The sequence below is a fragment of the Aphelocoma coerulescens genome, unplaced genomic scaffold, assembly GCF_041296385.1.
Source record: "Aphelocoma coerulescens isolate FSJ_1873_10779 unplaced genomic scaffold, UR_Acoe_1.0 HiC_scaffold_97, whole genome shotgun sequence".
NCBI lineage: Eukaryota > Metazoa > Chordata > Aves > Passeriformes > Corvidae > Aphelocoma > Aphelocoma coerulescens.
Genome location: NW_027184078.1, coordinates 462051 through 476213, shown reverse-complemented (window position 1 = coordinate 476213; position 14163 = coordinate 462051). Strand labels below are relative to the sequence as shown.

Below are 14163 nucleotides of genomic sequence, written 5' to 3'. Positions count from 1 at the left end.
AGATTGCACCGGAAAAAAACCAAACAGAAGGACCCTGGAAATATTTGGGATTAAAAATATTTGAACGTACCATATGCCCTCAGTCTGTTCAATTTGACACTACATTGCACACCCTAAATGATGCACAGAAATTGTTAGGAACCATTAATTGGCTGCGCCCCTATTTAGGACTCACCACTGCACAACTTTCTCCATTGTTCAATATATTAGCAGGAGATCCAGATTTAAACTCACCAAGACAGATTACCCTTGAAGCTCAACGGGCCTTCGATAAGGTACAACAAACTATTTCCAATCACCATGTGTACCGTGTGGACATCGTTGTTTTTGTTGTAATTCCAGAATTTCATCCAACAGGTATTATTGCACAATGGTCTGACCATTGGTCCCCTGACCCATTGCATATTCTAGAATGGATGTTTTTACCTCACAAACCTAAAGAAACTGTCACTACAATTTTTGAATTGATTGCTCAGTTAATTATTGTCTACACCGATGCCTGCAAATTACTGCCCAAGATCCTGCTAAATTTACTATTCCTATTCAGCAAGATTATTTTGAATGGTCCTTGGCCAATAGTTCTGCACTGCAGAGCACACTGCAGAGCTACACAGGACAAATTGATTACCACTTTCCCAGTCATAAATTACTACAATCACTGAATACCATCCCATTATTAGCAAAACCTAAATTAAGTTGTACTCCTGTAAATGGGCCTACAGTATGTACAGATGGGTCAGGAAAATCAGGAACAGCAATTGTTACCTGGAGGAATGAGGACAGATGGCAGACTTCTCAAGGTCAGGGTACTGGATCCACACAACTGGTCGAATTAAAAGCAGTTACTATGGCCTTTTGCCATTTTAACGAACCTTTTAACATAACTGTTGATTCAGCTTATGTTGCAGATGTCGTACAACGAGTAGATTGTTCCCTTTAAAAAGAAGTTAATAATGCTGATTTGTTTCTTTTGCTAAAGGCTTTATGGACAGCTGTTTTGCAATGCCTTTATTCTTTTTGTGTTTTGCATTTTAGAAGCCATACAAACCTACCAGGATTTCTTGCAGAAGGCTATGCCTGTGCTGATGCATTACCTAATCCTGTTTGGGCAGTTCCTCAGCCAGATAAACTAGCCCAGGCTAAAACATCTCATACCTTTTTCATCAAAATGCGCGCACGTTGTGTAAACAGTTTTCGCTACCACCTACAGAAGCTCATGCTATTGTTAGTGTTTCCCCAGATTGTCATAACTTTAATGGACCTTTACCCTTAGGAGTAAATCCCCGTGGTCTTTGGCCCTATAGCTTTGGCAGACTGATGTTACACACATTTCAGAATTTGGTCTTTTTAAATATGTACATGTATCCATTGACACCTTTTCCTCTGTTATATGGGATTCTGCTCATGCTGGAGAAAAGGCCCGTGATGTCATTTTGCACTGGCAGCAGGCCTTTGCTGCTTTAGGCACACCTGCCTGTGTGAAAACTGACAATGGGCCAGCCTACACCTCTTAGAAAGTTAGGAATTTTTTACGTCTGTGGGGTATCTCTCACATATTTAGTATTCCTCATTCTCCCACTGGTCAGGCTGTTGTTAAACATGCTCATCACACACTTAAAACTGTTAGAGGAAAACAAAAAGGGAGAATGCAAGGGGAAACCCCACAGTCCAGACTTTTGAAAGCTGTATATACCATAAATCACTTGACCATACTGGCTCATTCAAACAATCCCTCAATTTTAAATCATTTTTATTCCTTGCAGTCCACCACATTTGCCTCGAGCTAAAGTGTGGGTAAGGAATTTGCTCACCAGCCAGTGGGAAGGTCCCTGGGACCTTTTCACTTGGGGGCGTGGATACACTTGTGTTTCCACAGGTACTGGACCATGGTGGGTGCCAGCAAGGTGTGTGTGACCTGATTTGTGGCAGAACATCCCACCACCTGTTCAGCCAGATCCTGAGGATAACAGCAACACAGGCTGATGACCTTGGCAGCGTAGTTCAAGCTACTTCTGACCAGAGAAAGCATCGAGCACTGGTGACCAAGGAGGACTGTATTGCACTGTATATCCCTGTGATCGAGGGGTATTGGCTTGCATTGGGATGTACTGGAGTGCAAATGGCAACAAATAATAGAAAAATGCAGGTGCCAATATGGTCCTTGTCAGTTTTGCTGAGCTTAGTGCCTGCTGTTTCTGCTTGGCCTGTCAGTCAGCCAAGAACCAATGTGTGAGGTACCCTGGCCAATGTGACAGGGCAAGATACTCTGTGTTTAGCCACTGCTACTCCTGACAATCCTCTTTCTACCTGCCTTGTTGGCTTGCCGATAGATGACTGGCCAAAGCCTAAGACAGTTAGCAAGCTTTTAAATCATGCAATCACGCTGATGCTTGAGATCAATGGGTTTCATACCTTCCCCCTGCAACTCTTGAGCCGCAGGAAACAGAGCTTTTAGGATCCGTGAAAATGGACCTTTGTGTTAAGTTTAATTACTCTGGATCTGATCAGTCCAAAGTATGGGATGTTTCTCCTAACCAACCCATATTTGCAAATTACAGTTGCAATTACAGTTCACCACATATTTCACACTCTACTACTGTTCCTCTAGCTTTGCCACCAGGGGTGTTTTTTATTTGCAGAGACCAAGCATGGGCTGCGATTCCATCACACATCAAGGGAGGTCCTTGCAGCTTAGGACGACTCTCACTGTTAACATCTAACACATAGCTATGATTTTACAGCGTAAACCATGGAGGGGAAAACGCAGCACCCGTGCGTTTGCCCCTGATTGTGATGACAACACCAAATTTTGGCCACCAGGTACTCGATGGGCTGTTTCCTTCTTTTCTCCACAAATATCATCTGCTAAAGCATTGGGACTGTTAAACAAGTTAGGATGTTGGTTAGCTTGGCAGACTTACGTTACTTCGCTTGCTTTAGCTGGATTATTAAAAGATGTTGGTTTCAGTAAGGCATGCTACACTGCAAAATAGAGCTGCTATTGATTTTTTGTTACTAGCACATGGACATGGATGTGAGGATTTCGATGGAATGTGTTGTACAAATTTGTCTGATCATTCAAAATCTATTCATGCCCACATTAAAGAATTGCAAACGAGCGTGTCAAAATTGCGTGAAGAATCAGAATCTGATTGGCTTAATAGTTTGTTTGGCAATTGGCAAATTGCAGGATGGATCAAAAATCTACTTAAAATTGGATGCCTGATCCTATTGGGGTTTTTTGCATCCGGCTCATTGTGCCGTGTTTATTGTCTTTTTTGCAAAGGGCCCTGCAAGTCAATAAATGCTGCCTTTGTAATACAAAAAAAAAAGGGGGGACCTGATGAGGCTGACAGCTGGTCTGGGGGCCTCACAGAGTCAGACCTGAAATCGGTCTGAATTTACCCATGAGAATTTACAGCAAAATTCTGTAGCTTCAGTGAAGCCCACAGAGAAAGGCAAGAAGATAATCAATGAGAGAAGATGTTCTGGACACAAAGAGAGAATGTTCTTGTTTTGGGACATTAAGAGTGTACAAGGAAGAACATGGCAGATAACATGTAGCAACTATACCTTTGCTTGTATAGCTGATTGTTTTACAGCTTGAATGGTCATTGTTTGTTAGACAGCCTTGTCATTGTTAAGCAGCCAAACTCAATAAGCCACTGCAATTGTGAAGAGGTATAAGAATAGCAGTAGAGAAAATAAAAACTTTTACGACTTTGGATTACAACAAGTGTGTTCTGTTATGTCCATCTCGACAAAGCCACACAGGCCGGTGAGATTCAAGGCTGACCACTGGGATTCTGAAGCCGAAACTACAGCGGGTCAGAAGCCAACTGCACCTCAACAGAGAAGGAAATCCTGTCAGCCTATGAAGGAGTTCAAGCTGCCTAAGAGGTGATTGGCACAGAGGCAAAACTTTTCCTGGCACCCTGACTACCGGTGCTGGGGTGGATGTTCAAAGGAAAAGTTCCGTCTACCCACCACACCACCAACACCACATGGAGGAAATGGATCGCCCTCATCACACAGCGCACCTGTACTGGAAACTTGAATTGCCCTGGGATCTTGGAAATAATTACAAATTGGCTTGAAGGTGAAAATTTTGGTCTGATGGATGAAGAGGAGTAGGAACAAGTGACTCTTGATGAGGAAGCTCCACCACACAACCAACTGCCACAAGATGAAACATGCTACACTCTTTTCATTGGTGGTTCCTGTCACATCGTAGGGATGAACCGAAAGTGGAAAGCAGCCATATGGAGCCCCACATGACAGGTTGCAGAAGCTACTGAAGGAGAAGGTGAATCGAGCCAACTTGCTGAACTCAAAGCAATCCAGCTGGACTGAGACATTGCTGAAAGACAGAAGTGGCCAAAGCTCTGCCTTTACACAGATTCATGGATGGTAGCCAATGCTGCGTGGGGGTGGCTGGAAAGGTGGAAAAAGGCCAGTTGGCAGCATAGAGGAAGACCAGTCTGAGCTGCTGAAGCATGGCAAGACATTGCCACTCAGGTAGAGGAGCTATCTGTGAAAGTCAATCATGTGTATGCCCATGTACCCAAGAGTTGGGCTAATGAGGAGCACCACAACAATGAACAGGTGGAACAGGCTGCAAAAATAGAGGTGTCACAGATGGATTTGGATTGGAAACACAAGGGAGAGTTATTTCTGGCTTGATAGGCCCACAATGCCTCCGGACACCAGGGCAGAGATGCCACCTATAAGTGGGCACAAGACCGAGGGGTGGATCTAATCATGGACAGTATCTCCCAGGTCATCCATGATTGTGAGACATGCGCTGCGATCAAGCAGGCCAAGCAGGTGAAGCCCTTGTGGTATGGTGGGCGATGGTCCAAATACAAGTATGGGGAGGCCGGGCAAATTGATTACATCACACTGCCTCAAACCCGCCACGGCAAGCGCTATGTGCTCATAATGGTAGAAGCCATGACTGGATGGTTGGAGACCTACTCTATGCCTCAAGCCACTGCCCAGAACACCATCCTGGGCCTTGAAAAGCAAGTCCTTTGGAGGCATGGTACCCTCGAGAGAATTGAGTCAGACAATGGAACTCATTTCAAGAATAGCCTCAAAACACCTTGGCTAGGGGACACGGCATTGAATGGGTGTACCACATCCCTTACCATGCACCAGCAGCTGGGAAAGCTGAGTTGTGCAATGGACTCTTACAACATTGAAGGCAATGGGTGGTGGGACATTCAAGCAGTGGGATCTGCATTTAGCAAAAGCTACATAGGTGGTTAACACCAGAGGTTCCACTAACTGAGCAGGCCCTGCCCAATCTGAACCCCTGCGTACAACAGACAATGTTCTGGTGGTGCATATGAGAGGTATGTTAGGAAAGACTGTTTGGATTAATTCTGCCTCAAGCAAAGACAAACTCATCCATGGGGTTGTCTTTACTCAGGGGCCAGGTTGCACATGGTGGGTGACGCAGAAGGATGGAGAGACAAGATGTAACCCTCAAGGGGACCTTATTTTGGGGTGAACTGTCTGTCATACTGTACCTATATCTAGATCTAGATGTACATATGTATAGAGTTAGGGTAATGCATGAATGTGTACACAATTTAAAAGTCTAAGTTTGATGTAATGCTGGTATGGGAAATAAATTTGTGGTGGATAATGTTGTGGGTTATGCTTTTTCTTAGGGAATTTTCTTCCCATTTGTTCCACAGGAGATGATGAATGGATGGTATTTAAGAGATAAAAAGATATCTGGGTGTCTTGGAATTCCATTGAAATGGTTCTGCAGGGGAAGGGGAAAGTGGTGTGGTTTCAGCTGTTTCTTAGCTAGGGGTGGGTCAGTCTTGGCCCAGCTTGGAGGGGAGAAGGTGGTGGTTTTTGGTGCTCCACTTCTGCTGCCAGAGGGGTTTGGTGCTGCTGTGAAGTTTCTCCTGACTGCCTATTGGTAAGGCCACTGCTTACAGTGAATTGTCTGGTGACTGGGACTTTCTCTGCAGCACCCACTCTTGCCAGGGCAGACCCACACCTTCTCTCTCCTGAAAGAGAGAGATAGAGAGAGCACCTTCCCCACTGCTGATGGACTGGAACCTTACCGGAGCTGCCATCACCACGATATTTCACCGGACACATGAGGACACGGGGAAACCCAGCAGCCCCCTTTACACTCCACCTTCTCTCTCTTCCCAGGGCCACCATTAACCCCTGGGGAGGCTCAGGGCTTGCATTGGAGTGCCCCCTGCATCCATGGGGGAGTCACTGCACCCCTTCTGCCTCAATATGGGCCAACAGCGCCTCCTCACTGGTGTGGTCATAACTACGCCAAAAAGGAAAAGTGCTTGATTGGCAGGAAAAAGGCTGTTATTGGGTTTTCTGGTTTGTTGTTGTTGTTGTTGTTGTTGTTGTTGTTGTTGTTGTTATTGTTTGTTTTTCTCTATATAGATAGATAGATAGTTAGAAACATTCTAGTAAAGAACTGTTATTCATTTTCACATATCTTTGCCCAAAAGCCCCATAATTTCAAAGCTATAATAAGTTGGAGGGAGAGGAGTCATCTCTTCCATTCCAGGAAGGTTCCTGTCTTCCTTGGAAGACACCTATCTCTTAAAACAAGACAATTTGCCTCTTAGCTCCCCACTATTTCATAGCAGGCAGGGAGAAGGTATGTGGTTTATATTCCTCTTTTAGCATGAATCTGTAGAAGCCCAGAAGTTTTCAAGGCCATGTTGGACAGGACTTTGAAAAACATGGTCTAGTGAGTGGCATCCGTGTCCATGCAGCGATGCTTGGAATGAGGCGATCTTTAAGGCCGCATCAAACCCAAATCATTCTATGATTCCATAATTCTGGCATTCTGTGCTGTTTTTGATCAGTGAATCCAGGCTGACCAGCTCCACTTGACGTTATCAATACCTGCACACAAATGGTGTCGACTGTCCAGCTGGGGGGAACTGGCAGCCCGGAACATCTCCTTAGCCCAGCAGAGAAATCCCAACAGGTAGGGCCCCCATTCCCATCAGTCCCATAGCCAGAGATGCTGAGCACTCAGGCGTCTCTCAGGTGGGCTCACACCTCCCCAGCAGGGATTATTGCAGCTTGCCAGCCCTACGCGGGTCAGAACAGGGCTCAGGCTGGGCAAGGAGCATCCAGAGCATCTCTTGGCACAGGAACTCACCCCAGGCTCTTTTGCAGCTTAACCAAGCTGTTCCTGCCTGCTCCATTTCACCACACAGTGCAACTGCTTTCAAACCTAGTGCAGTCCAGGCTCTGGGTCTCCTGGAACATTCAGGTTTAGAGCTCTTTCTGTGCCTAAAACTACAAGGGCTGCCATGGCCTCACAGGGCTCCTGAGACAATGAACCTCCAGCAAAGACTTCTCAGGATGATGGGACTCACCTGAGAGACTCAAAGTAGTTTTCTTCTCCACCTGCAGCAGAGGGTTCAGGATTTGACAGGTGACTTTTCCCACTTGCTCTCCTGTAACTGTGACTCGACTCTGCACACTGAAGAGTTTCCCATTGTCCTGGTGTATTTCAGTGTCTGCTGAAAGCCTCTGTCCATCCTCAGTAACCCACTGGACAGTAGGTTTGGGGAACCATCCCTGTGATCTGCAGCCGAGCTCGAGTTCTTGCTCCCGGTAGCCCAGAACGTCAATGAACACTTCCCCAGTACCTTAAAGGCAAGAGAGTTTGTTAGTGGGAGAAGCTGGCATGAAAGCAGCTCTTCCTTGGATTCACAGCTCTTGCTTAACCCAGAGTTTCCTGCCAGTTTCTGTCAGTCTTTCACACAACCTTTCCAATGGTCTTTCTTTCATCCCACACTCACCTGCCGTAAGTGCCAAATCTCCTTTGGCTGAAAAAGAGCTAAAATGTAGGATTGGTTTGCCACCAGACAGTGCAACTGCCTTTGAACCCAGTGCAGTCCAGGCTCTGTGTCTCCTGGAACATTCAGGTTTAGGGTTCCTTCCTTGCCTAAAACTATGAGGGCTGCCATGACCCTCCTGGGGCTGGTAAGATTAGCAGTTCCTGGGTTCCCTCCTGGGTGGTGGCACATGGGTTGAATTTTCTTGGCTCTTTACAGACCTCTCAGTGATTTACAAATAAAGTGTGACATGGATCAAAAGGCAGCTGCCATGTGGCCCACGGGCTGCTGGGAGTGGGGACGTGATGTGTTGGGTCATATGAGGCGGCATCAGCTGGGGGACAGTGACCTTTCAGAGAGCTCTTTTCCCTCTGTAAGAACTTTCCCCCTTCCTCACCCAGCCCAGAAAGTCTCCAACCTGCAATGCTGAGCTTGGTGTCATTTTCAGCGAACCAGACACTGGATTCCACGCTGCAGATGTATCTTCCTTCATCTGCTGGCTGGACATTCTTTAATGTCAGGGACACATTCCCAGTGGCAAATCCATCTCCTGGCACTGATGTTCTCCCATGGTATTTCTGCATTGGTTCACCCCCAAAATGCCCATATGTATAGATGTCCTCTGTGTGCCCATCTGTGATTTTCCTCCACTGCACTTGAGGGTTGTCCAGTGGCTTTGTGGAAGAGATGGTGCAAGGAAGGATTGTATCCTGACCGACAATTCCAACTACAGTCAAGGGAGCCGTGACCCTGAAATGTTCTGTGGAAACCAAACTTGAGTGAGCATCTGGCTGAAATCAATCAGAAAATGTACTGGTGTGAAGGATAGAGGACTGGGAGTAACAGTGCTGAAGAACTGAAAGTTGCAAATATTCACTGACATTTATCTCTTCTGTTCATACACCTTTAGGCCATGATCATCACAGAAATACACCAAAATCTGAGAAAAAAAAAAAAAAAGCCCAAGAGTTCTTTCAGGAAAATTTTAAGTTTTGAAAAGAAACCCAGGAAAGCAGAATCAATGGTTTGATGAAAATTACAATACTTTTTCTGAAGTTTTCATAAAAGAGAAATTAATTCTGGTTTGGAGCATTCACTCCCTATCTCCTTATTTTCTTATCTCTGAGGCAAAATGGGAACTGGTGAAATTGAAAAGCCCAAAGTAATAGATGAAAGGTGTTGGAGAATGGTTAGAGGAGCAGGGACATGGCTCATTGATAGAATTATTGGATCAGTAATCCAACTGTACAAGTAAAAAGGCCTGTGTGAGAAAAATTCTACATGAGACAAATCCCTGTGTGAGAAACCAGGCTGGGAACCAGAAGGGAGTTTTTGAGAAGGTGCAGCTGTGCTGATAAGATGGACCATCCCTAAGAAGGGAGGAAGATCTTTGATCTCTCAAGACAAAACATAAATAATAAGAAGCTTGCCCAATGTAGTCTTTTATCTAACCCAGTTATGTAGAGGTCAGAATGCGCTTTTGTAAGTTTCAACTAATTAAAGAACTGATAAGCTTGTATTCAATACTCTATATAAGTGCCTTTGTATTGCTGATAAACAGAGCTTGCTTATATCAATCGTATCGGTTGCCTGCAATGTCTCTCCTCACCTAAGTCATCGATCGTTTGTAACAGAAAGGATTGATACAAGTTGTAGAGAATAGAAATATTTTGTGGAAAATTAAAAAATAAAAAGTATAAAAGCATGTCCAGAGCCATTCCATGCAGGTCCCCAGCTGTCCCTGCCCCTTTGCAGCCCTGTGCCACAGCAGCGGGGCAGCTGTGCCAATGCCAACTGCCCGTGCAGGCAGGGAAATGCTCCTGGCACTGGGGAGGGCTGGACAGGGCAGAGCTGCCTTGGCTTAGGGCTTCCCTGGCTCCACCAAGGGAGAGAAACTCAGGCTGCAAAGGGCTGGATTCCCCAAGAGCAGAGGGGCAGGGCAGCTCTGGCTCTTGTGGAGTTCAAATCAGGGCTGTTCAGGAGAGCATGACCCTCAGCTCCTGCACTTCTGATCATCTGCAGGCTGGAATCCCCCAGAGAGGAGCAGAACAGCTCCTGGAAGTGTTACCTGAGACAGGGATGGCCAGAAACAGTGTCAGAGCCAACAGGGGCCATCTCCTCTGCTCCATCCCTGCAGTCCCCGGGGTTGGGATGATCCCGCAGGTGACCTGGAACAGGCACAGAAGGGAAGTGAGCAAAGAAGGGAAATACTCTCCCAACCCCTTGGATCTCTCTCCCCTGGCACCTGGCACCAGCTGCGACTTCTGAAGGTGCCAAGTGCTCAAAGAATCGAGTTCAGACATCAAGAAAACTTGTGCCTTTCCAGAGATCTCAGTTACCCCTGCAGGTACAGGGAGCTTATCTCAGTCCAACGTGCTCCCAGGAAATTGCAACAAGGAATGCAAGACAGGAAAGTTCAACCCAGACCCCACTGCCTGCCGTGAAATTTAATGGACACCCTAATTAAAACACCAGCTTAAATCTCTGGTCTGGGTTGCAAGAGTCTCTCTGTCCAAGCTCTGAGATGGGGAAAAAGGAGGAAGAAACTGTTTTCACACTCCCATGCCCATGTTTGGAGGAAGGGGAATCCATGGCACTTGGTATCCTGAAATTGCAGCTCCCTGGGAACCATCAGGCTGCAGAGTGACAGTGCATCAGCTCAGCACGAACCTGGAATCACTTAGGGAGCTGTACCAGGCTTGGCTTTGATGCACTGCACTAAAGATCTTGCCCTTCTCTGGCTCTGGCTCCCTCTGCACTTTGGATGTGCCTGACTGCCCTTATCTCAGTCCTCATAGAAACACTTTTGGTGTGATATCTTCATTACTTTATGAGTGTATTAGTGTTCAATATTCCCACTTTAGTGACCAGTGAGGAAGGTGGGCCATCCTGATGACTGCCAAGCTGGAATTCAACATGCTGCACTGCATTGTCTGGATACATCTCAGCTTCTAGACAAGGCTGTCTCCAGGTCTCACAGCTGTGTCTGATGTAACTAAATCAGATGTTGTTTGAACAAGTGTGGTGGTGGATCAAAGCAGACATCAGTATTCCACATTCTGGATCAATTCTTGTCCTGGGAAGACACCTGCCATGTTTGGCCACTGGGGAAGCACAATTGGAGTTACAGGGCAAGTGTTTAATTCACTGGATTTTAATCACAAATTCTCCCTCTTCAATTGCTAAGGAGACACAGGAACTCCTGGAGGGATTTCATCCAATTCACCACAGACCACCACAATGGGGATTCGTCTCCACTCTGATCTCCACAGCACAGGCTTTCTCCTCTGAGCTGGTTACTCTGAGCTGTATTTATGGGACATGGAGATAAATGGGCACTGTGAGGTCTCTGGCCTGGTTTTGGCTGGGATAGAGTTAATTTTCTTCCTTGTAGCTGGTCCAGGGCTTTTTTTTTTTTTGATTCAGGATGAGAACAATGTTGATAACACACCAATGTTTCAGTTGTTGCTCAGCTGTGCTCACCCCAAGTGACTTTTCAGTGTCTCTTGCTCTGCCTGTGTGGAGCTGCACAAGAAACCAGGAGGGAGCAGGGCCAGGACAGGTGACCTGGATGGGCCATGGGAATATTTCAGACCACAGAATGTCCTGCCCAGTATATAAACTGATGAATTAGCAGGAAGGGGGCTGATCACTGCCCAGGGGCAGCCTGGGCAACGCTCAGTGAGTGGTGAGTAATTGGACTGGGCATTGCTTGGGTTTTATTCCTCCCTCTCTCTTCCCCTCTCTCCTTTTCATTGCAATTCTTCTTACTATATTTTTTTACTTTCTTTCAATTCTTAAGCTGTTCTTGTCTCAATCAAAAATTTTCTTTCCAATTCTCCTCCCCACTCAGGGAGTGCCAAGGACCAGGGAGTGAGCGAGCTGCTGTGTGGTACTTAGTGGCCATCTGGGGTTAAACCATGAGAGTCTCACATCATTCAAGAAGCCAAAGGTCTTGGGGTGAGATGGCCACAAACTCAGTTCCACTGACCACATCACCCACGTGTCCGTAAACTACACAGGGAGCTCAAGGCACTGAATGTCAACCTGCAGCTGGCACTGAACTCTGGAAACTGTCATGTTAAATTCTGCTGCTTCTGCTGTCCAGGGGTTTTTAAGGGTTTGGAAATGCACTACAGTTGTGCTTTGCAGGTGATTTTCCCATAAAGCCATAGGAAATTTTGTTGGAAGCATTAATTTGGAGAGTTGATATGGGAAAGAGGTCAGTTGTTCTTAGAAATGAGGGGTTTGCTCCTCAGTCACTTAAAAATATCTCTCAGGGGCTGTTTCAGATATTATTAGGGTTGGGATATTAATCCAGACATTTGGGGAGAGGCAGATGTGACACAGGACGTGTAGAAACCGGTTCCCCTCTGGATCAGCTGCTGGAGGCTTAGAAAAGGGAAATGTCACAAGACAGGAACATCTGACCCAGGAATTCCAGCCAGAACATGCTGAGACCTTACACACCTTGTTCGGGAACACTGAAACTTCTTCTGACAAATGTCATGGTCTTTTTTTCATCCAACTTTTACAGAATGTTCCTGTCATCCAAGGAGGGCCCCAAAGAGACCTCGCTGTCTAACAAGTTATCAGTTCCTACTTCAGAGACCAAAACCACATTCCCAAACAAACTGAATGCTTTTCAAAAGAAGACCTGAAAATAGGTCTAAAAAACTCAACACAACAAAAAACCAAATCAACAAACAAACAAAGTAACACACAAAGGCAGAGTTTTGCCATCCCCCAAGGCTTCATGGTCAACACTGCTGACAGACACAACCGGCCACAGTTTAACTGAGGGCAATAATCAGTGTTAGACCAGAAGGGGAGAAAATGGAGTGGAGTTGACACTGACTCTGCAACACCTGTGAGGTCTGAAAAGATCATTGAATGCTCTGGAATCATGAGAGGAATGATTTAATTGATAAACAAAGACAATGTCGTGATGACATGAGGTTTGCTGCTTATGAATTGACAACCTCAATCATTCAAGGAAATGAAACTAACCAGGAAATTTTTAAGCTTATTCACATTTCTGCAGGGGCTGCTGACCCCTGGGTGCTCTGGGAGTTATCATCATCCTGAGTTACCATAAATCAAGGCAGTTTCACACTGTTGCAGCTTCCAACAGGAAAGAGTTCCAAGTGGCCAGACTTGGAACCAGCCTTGCTTGCTGAGAAGGAAGTTCCAGCATTATCATCAGCCCTACTTTGCCTCAAGACCCTGCCCCAAGGGGGTGCCTGGGCCCAACAGCCCTTTCCAGAGGGGGAATTCTGCCCTTCTCTCCTGCTCTGCAGCCCCCCTTCCAAGCTGTACCAGGACAGCACAGCCAGCTCTGGACACCAAAGGCAGCAGAACCATCCTTGGGGAAACAAATACCAGACCCAGAGGGCCAGTCCATAGCTCAGCTTTTCTCCCAAATGACCATTCCCTGTCACTTTCAGTTCCTCTCTGAGCCCCCCTGGAAACACCTGTGCTGCTGATGCTCCCAGTTCTTGCCACCTTTGCCTGAGGAGACCTGGGGGATGGGAAGAGCTTGCTGGTCCCTGTGTGCACAGCTGGGGTGAAGGGAAGAGAGTGGTTCCTTTCCACCCCGACCGCAGCAGTACATTCACCACTTGTTCAGGAGAGAAAGAAACATCAGAGAGCTGCTTACCTGCCTCGGTCAGCAAAGGTGAGCACTGATATGGGACAGGTATTTTTCCTCTTGCCAGAAAAATTTCCACCTGTAGAAACAAAGGAAAATGAACAGAAGAATTTGTCTCATCTGCCATATGAGTGCTTTGTTTTGGTGTTGTGCAAATGGAGCTTCAGTGTTTCAGAGATGTCTAAGACCAGCAGGGATCCTGCTCAATGCCCACAAAGTGTGGTTTATTTAAGAATTAGAGCTGGCTTTTGCTTGTTAACAGGTTAAGAACTATCTCCACACATTCAGTTCAAGATGAACTTTGACCAGTCTGTTTAGGGATTGACTTTGAACACTGAAAAAGAAAAGACAAATAAAACAGTAAAGATTAAGCCGGTCTGTGGGTGTTCCAGAAGATCACATGTCATGTCTTTGTCAGTGGGTTTCCAAGAAGAATTTTTAGGTCAATATCAGAGAAAATGACCAAGTCACTCGTGTTAAGGATAGGTTTACATTATCTATACCAAATCCCATAATGGCAACGATCACTGAGGATAGGTTCATTTGTAAATAGTCACCATAGTCACTGTGAAATTTTGAAAGTTCCTTGAAATTTAGTTATTAATAAAATTTTAAAGAATTCCATTGGTAATTCCCTCTTCCTTGTTAGGTTTTTGCATTGAT

General features: G+C 45.9%; 1 protein-coding gene across 2 annotated transcripts in view; it reads right to left on the bottom strand.

The window, feature by feature from the left end:
• LOC138102668 (butyrophilin subfamily 3 member A1-like) overlaps nucleotides 1–13798 on the bottom strand; it is a 35807-nt gene extending 22009 nt beyond the window's left edge. For both annotated transcript variants that reach the window (XM_069000388.1, XM_069000389.1), the window contains exons 1-4: nucleotides 13510–13798; nucleotides 9919–10018; nucleotides 8269–8610; nucleotides 7386–7661 (exon numbers count right to left, since the gene is read on the bottom strand). In XM_069000388.1, the coding sequence (XP_068856489.1) occupies nucleotides 7386–7661; nucleotides 8269–8610; nucleotides 9919–9979 (679 nt within the window). In that variant the 5' untranslated portion in view covers nucleotides 9980–10018; nucleotides 13510–13798. The remainder of the gene's footprint in view (nucleotides 1–7385; nucleotides 7662–8268; nucleotides 8611–9918; nucleotides 10019–13509) is intronic.
• Between the last annotated feature and the right edge of the window lie 365 nt (nucleotides 13799–14163).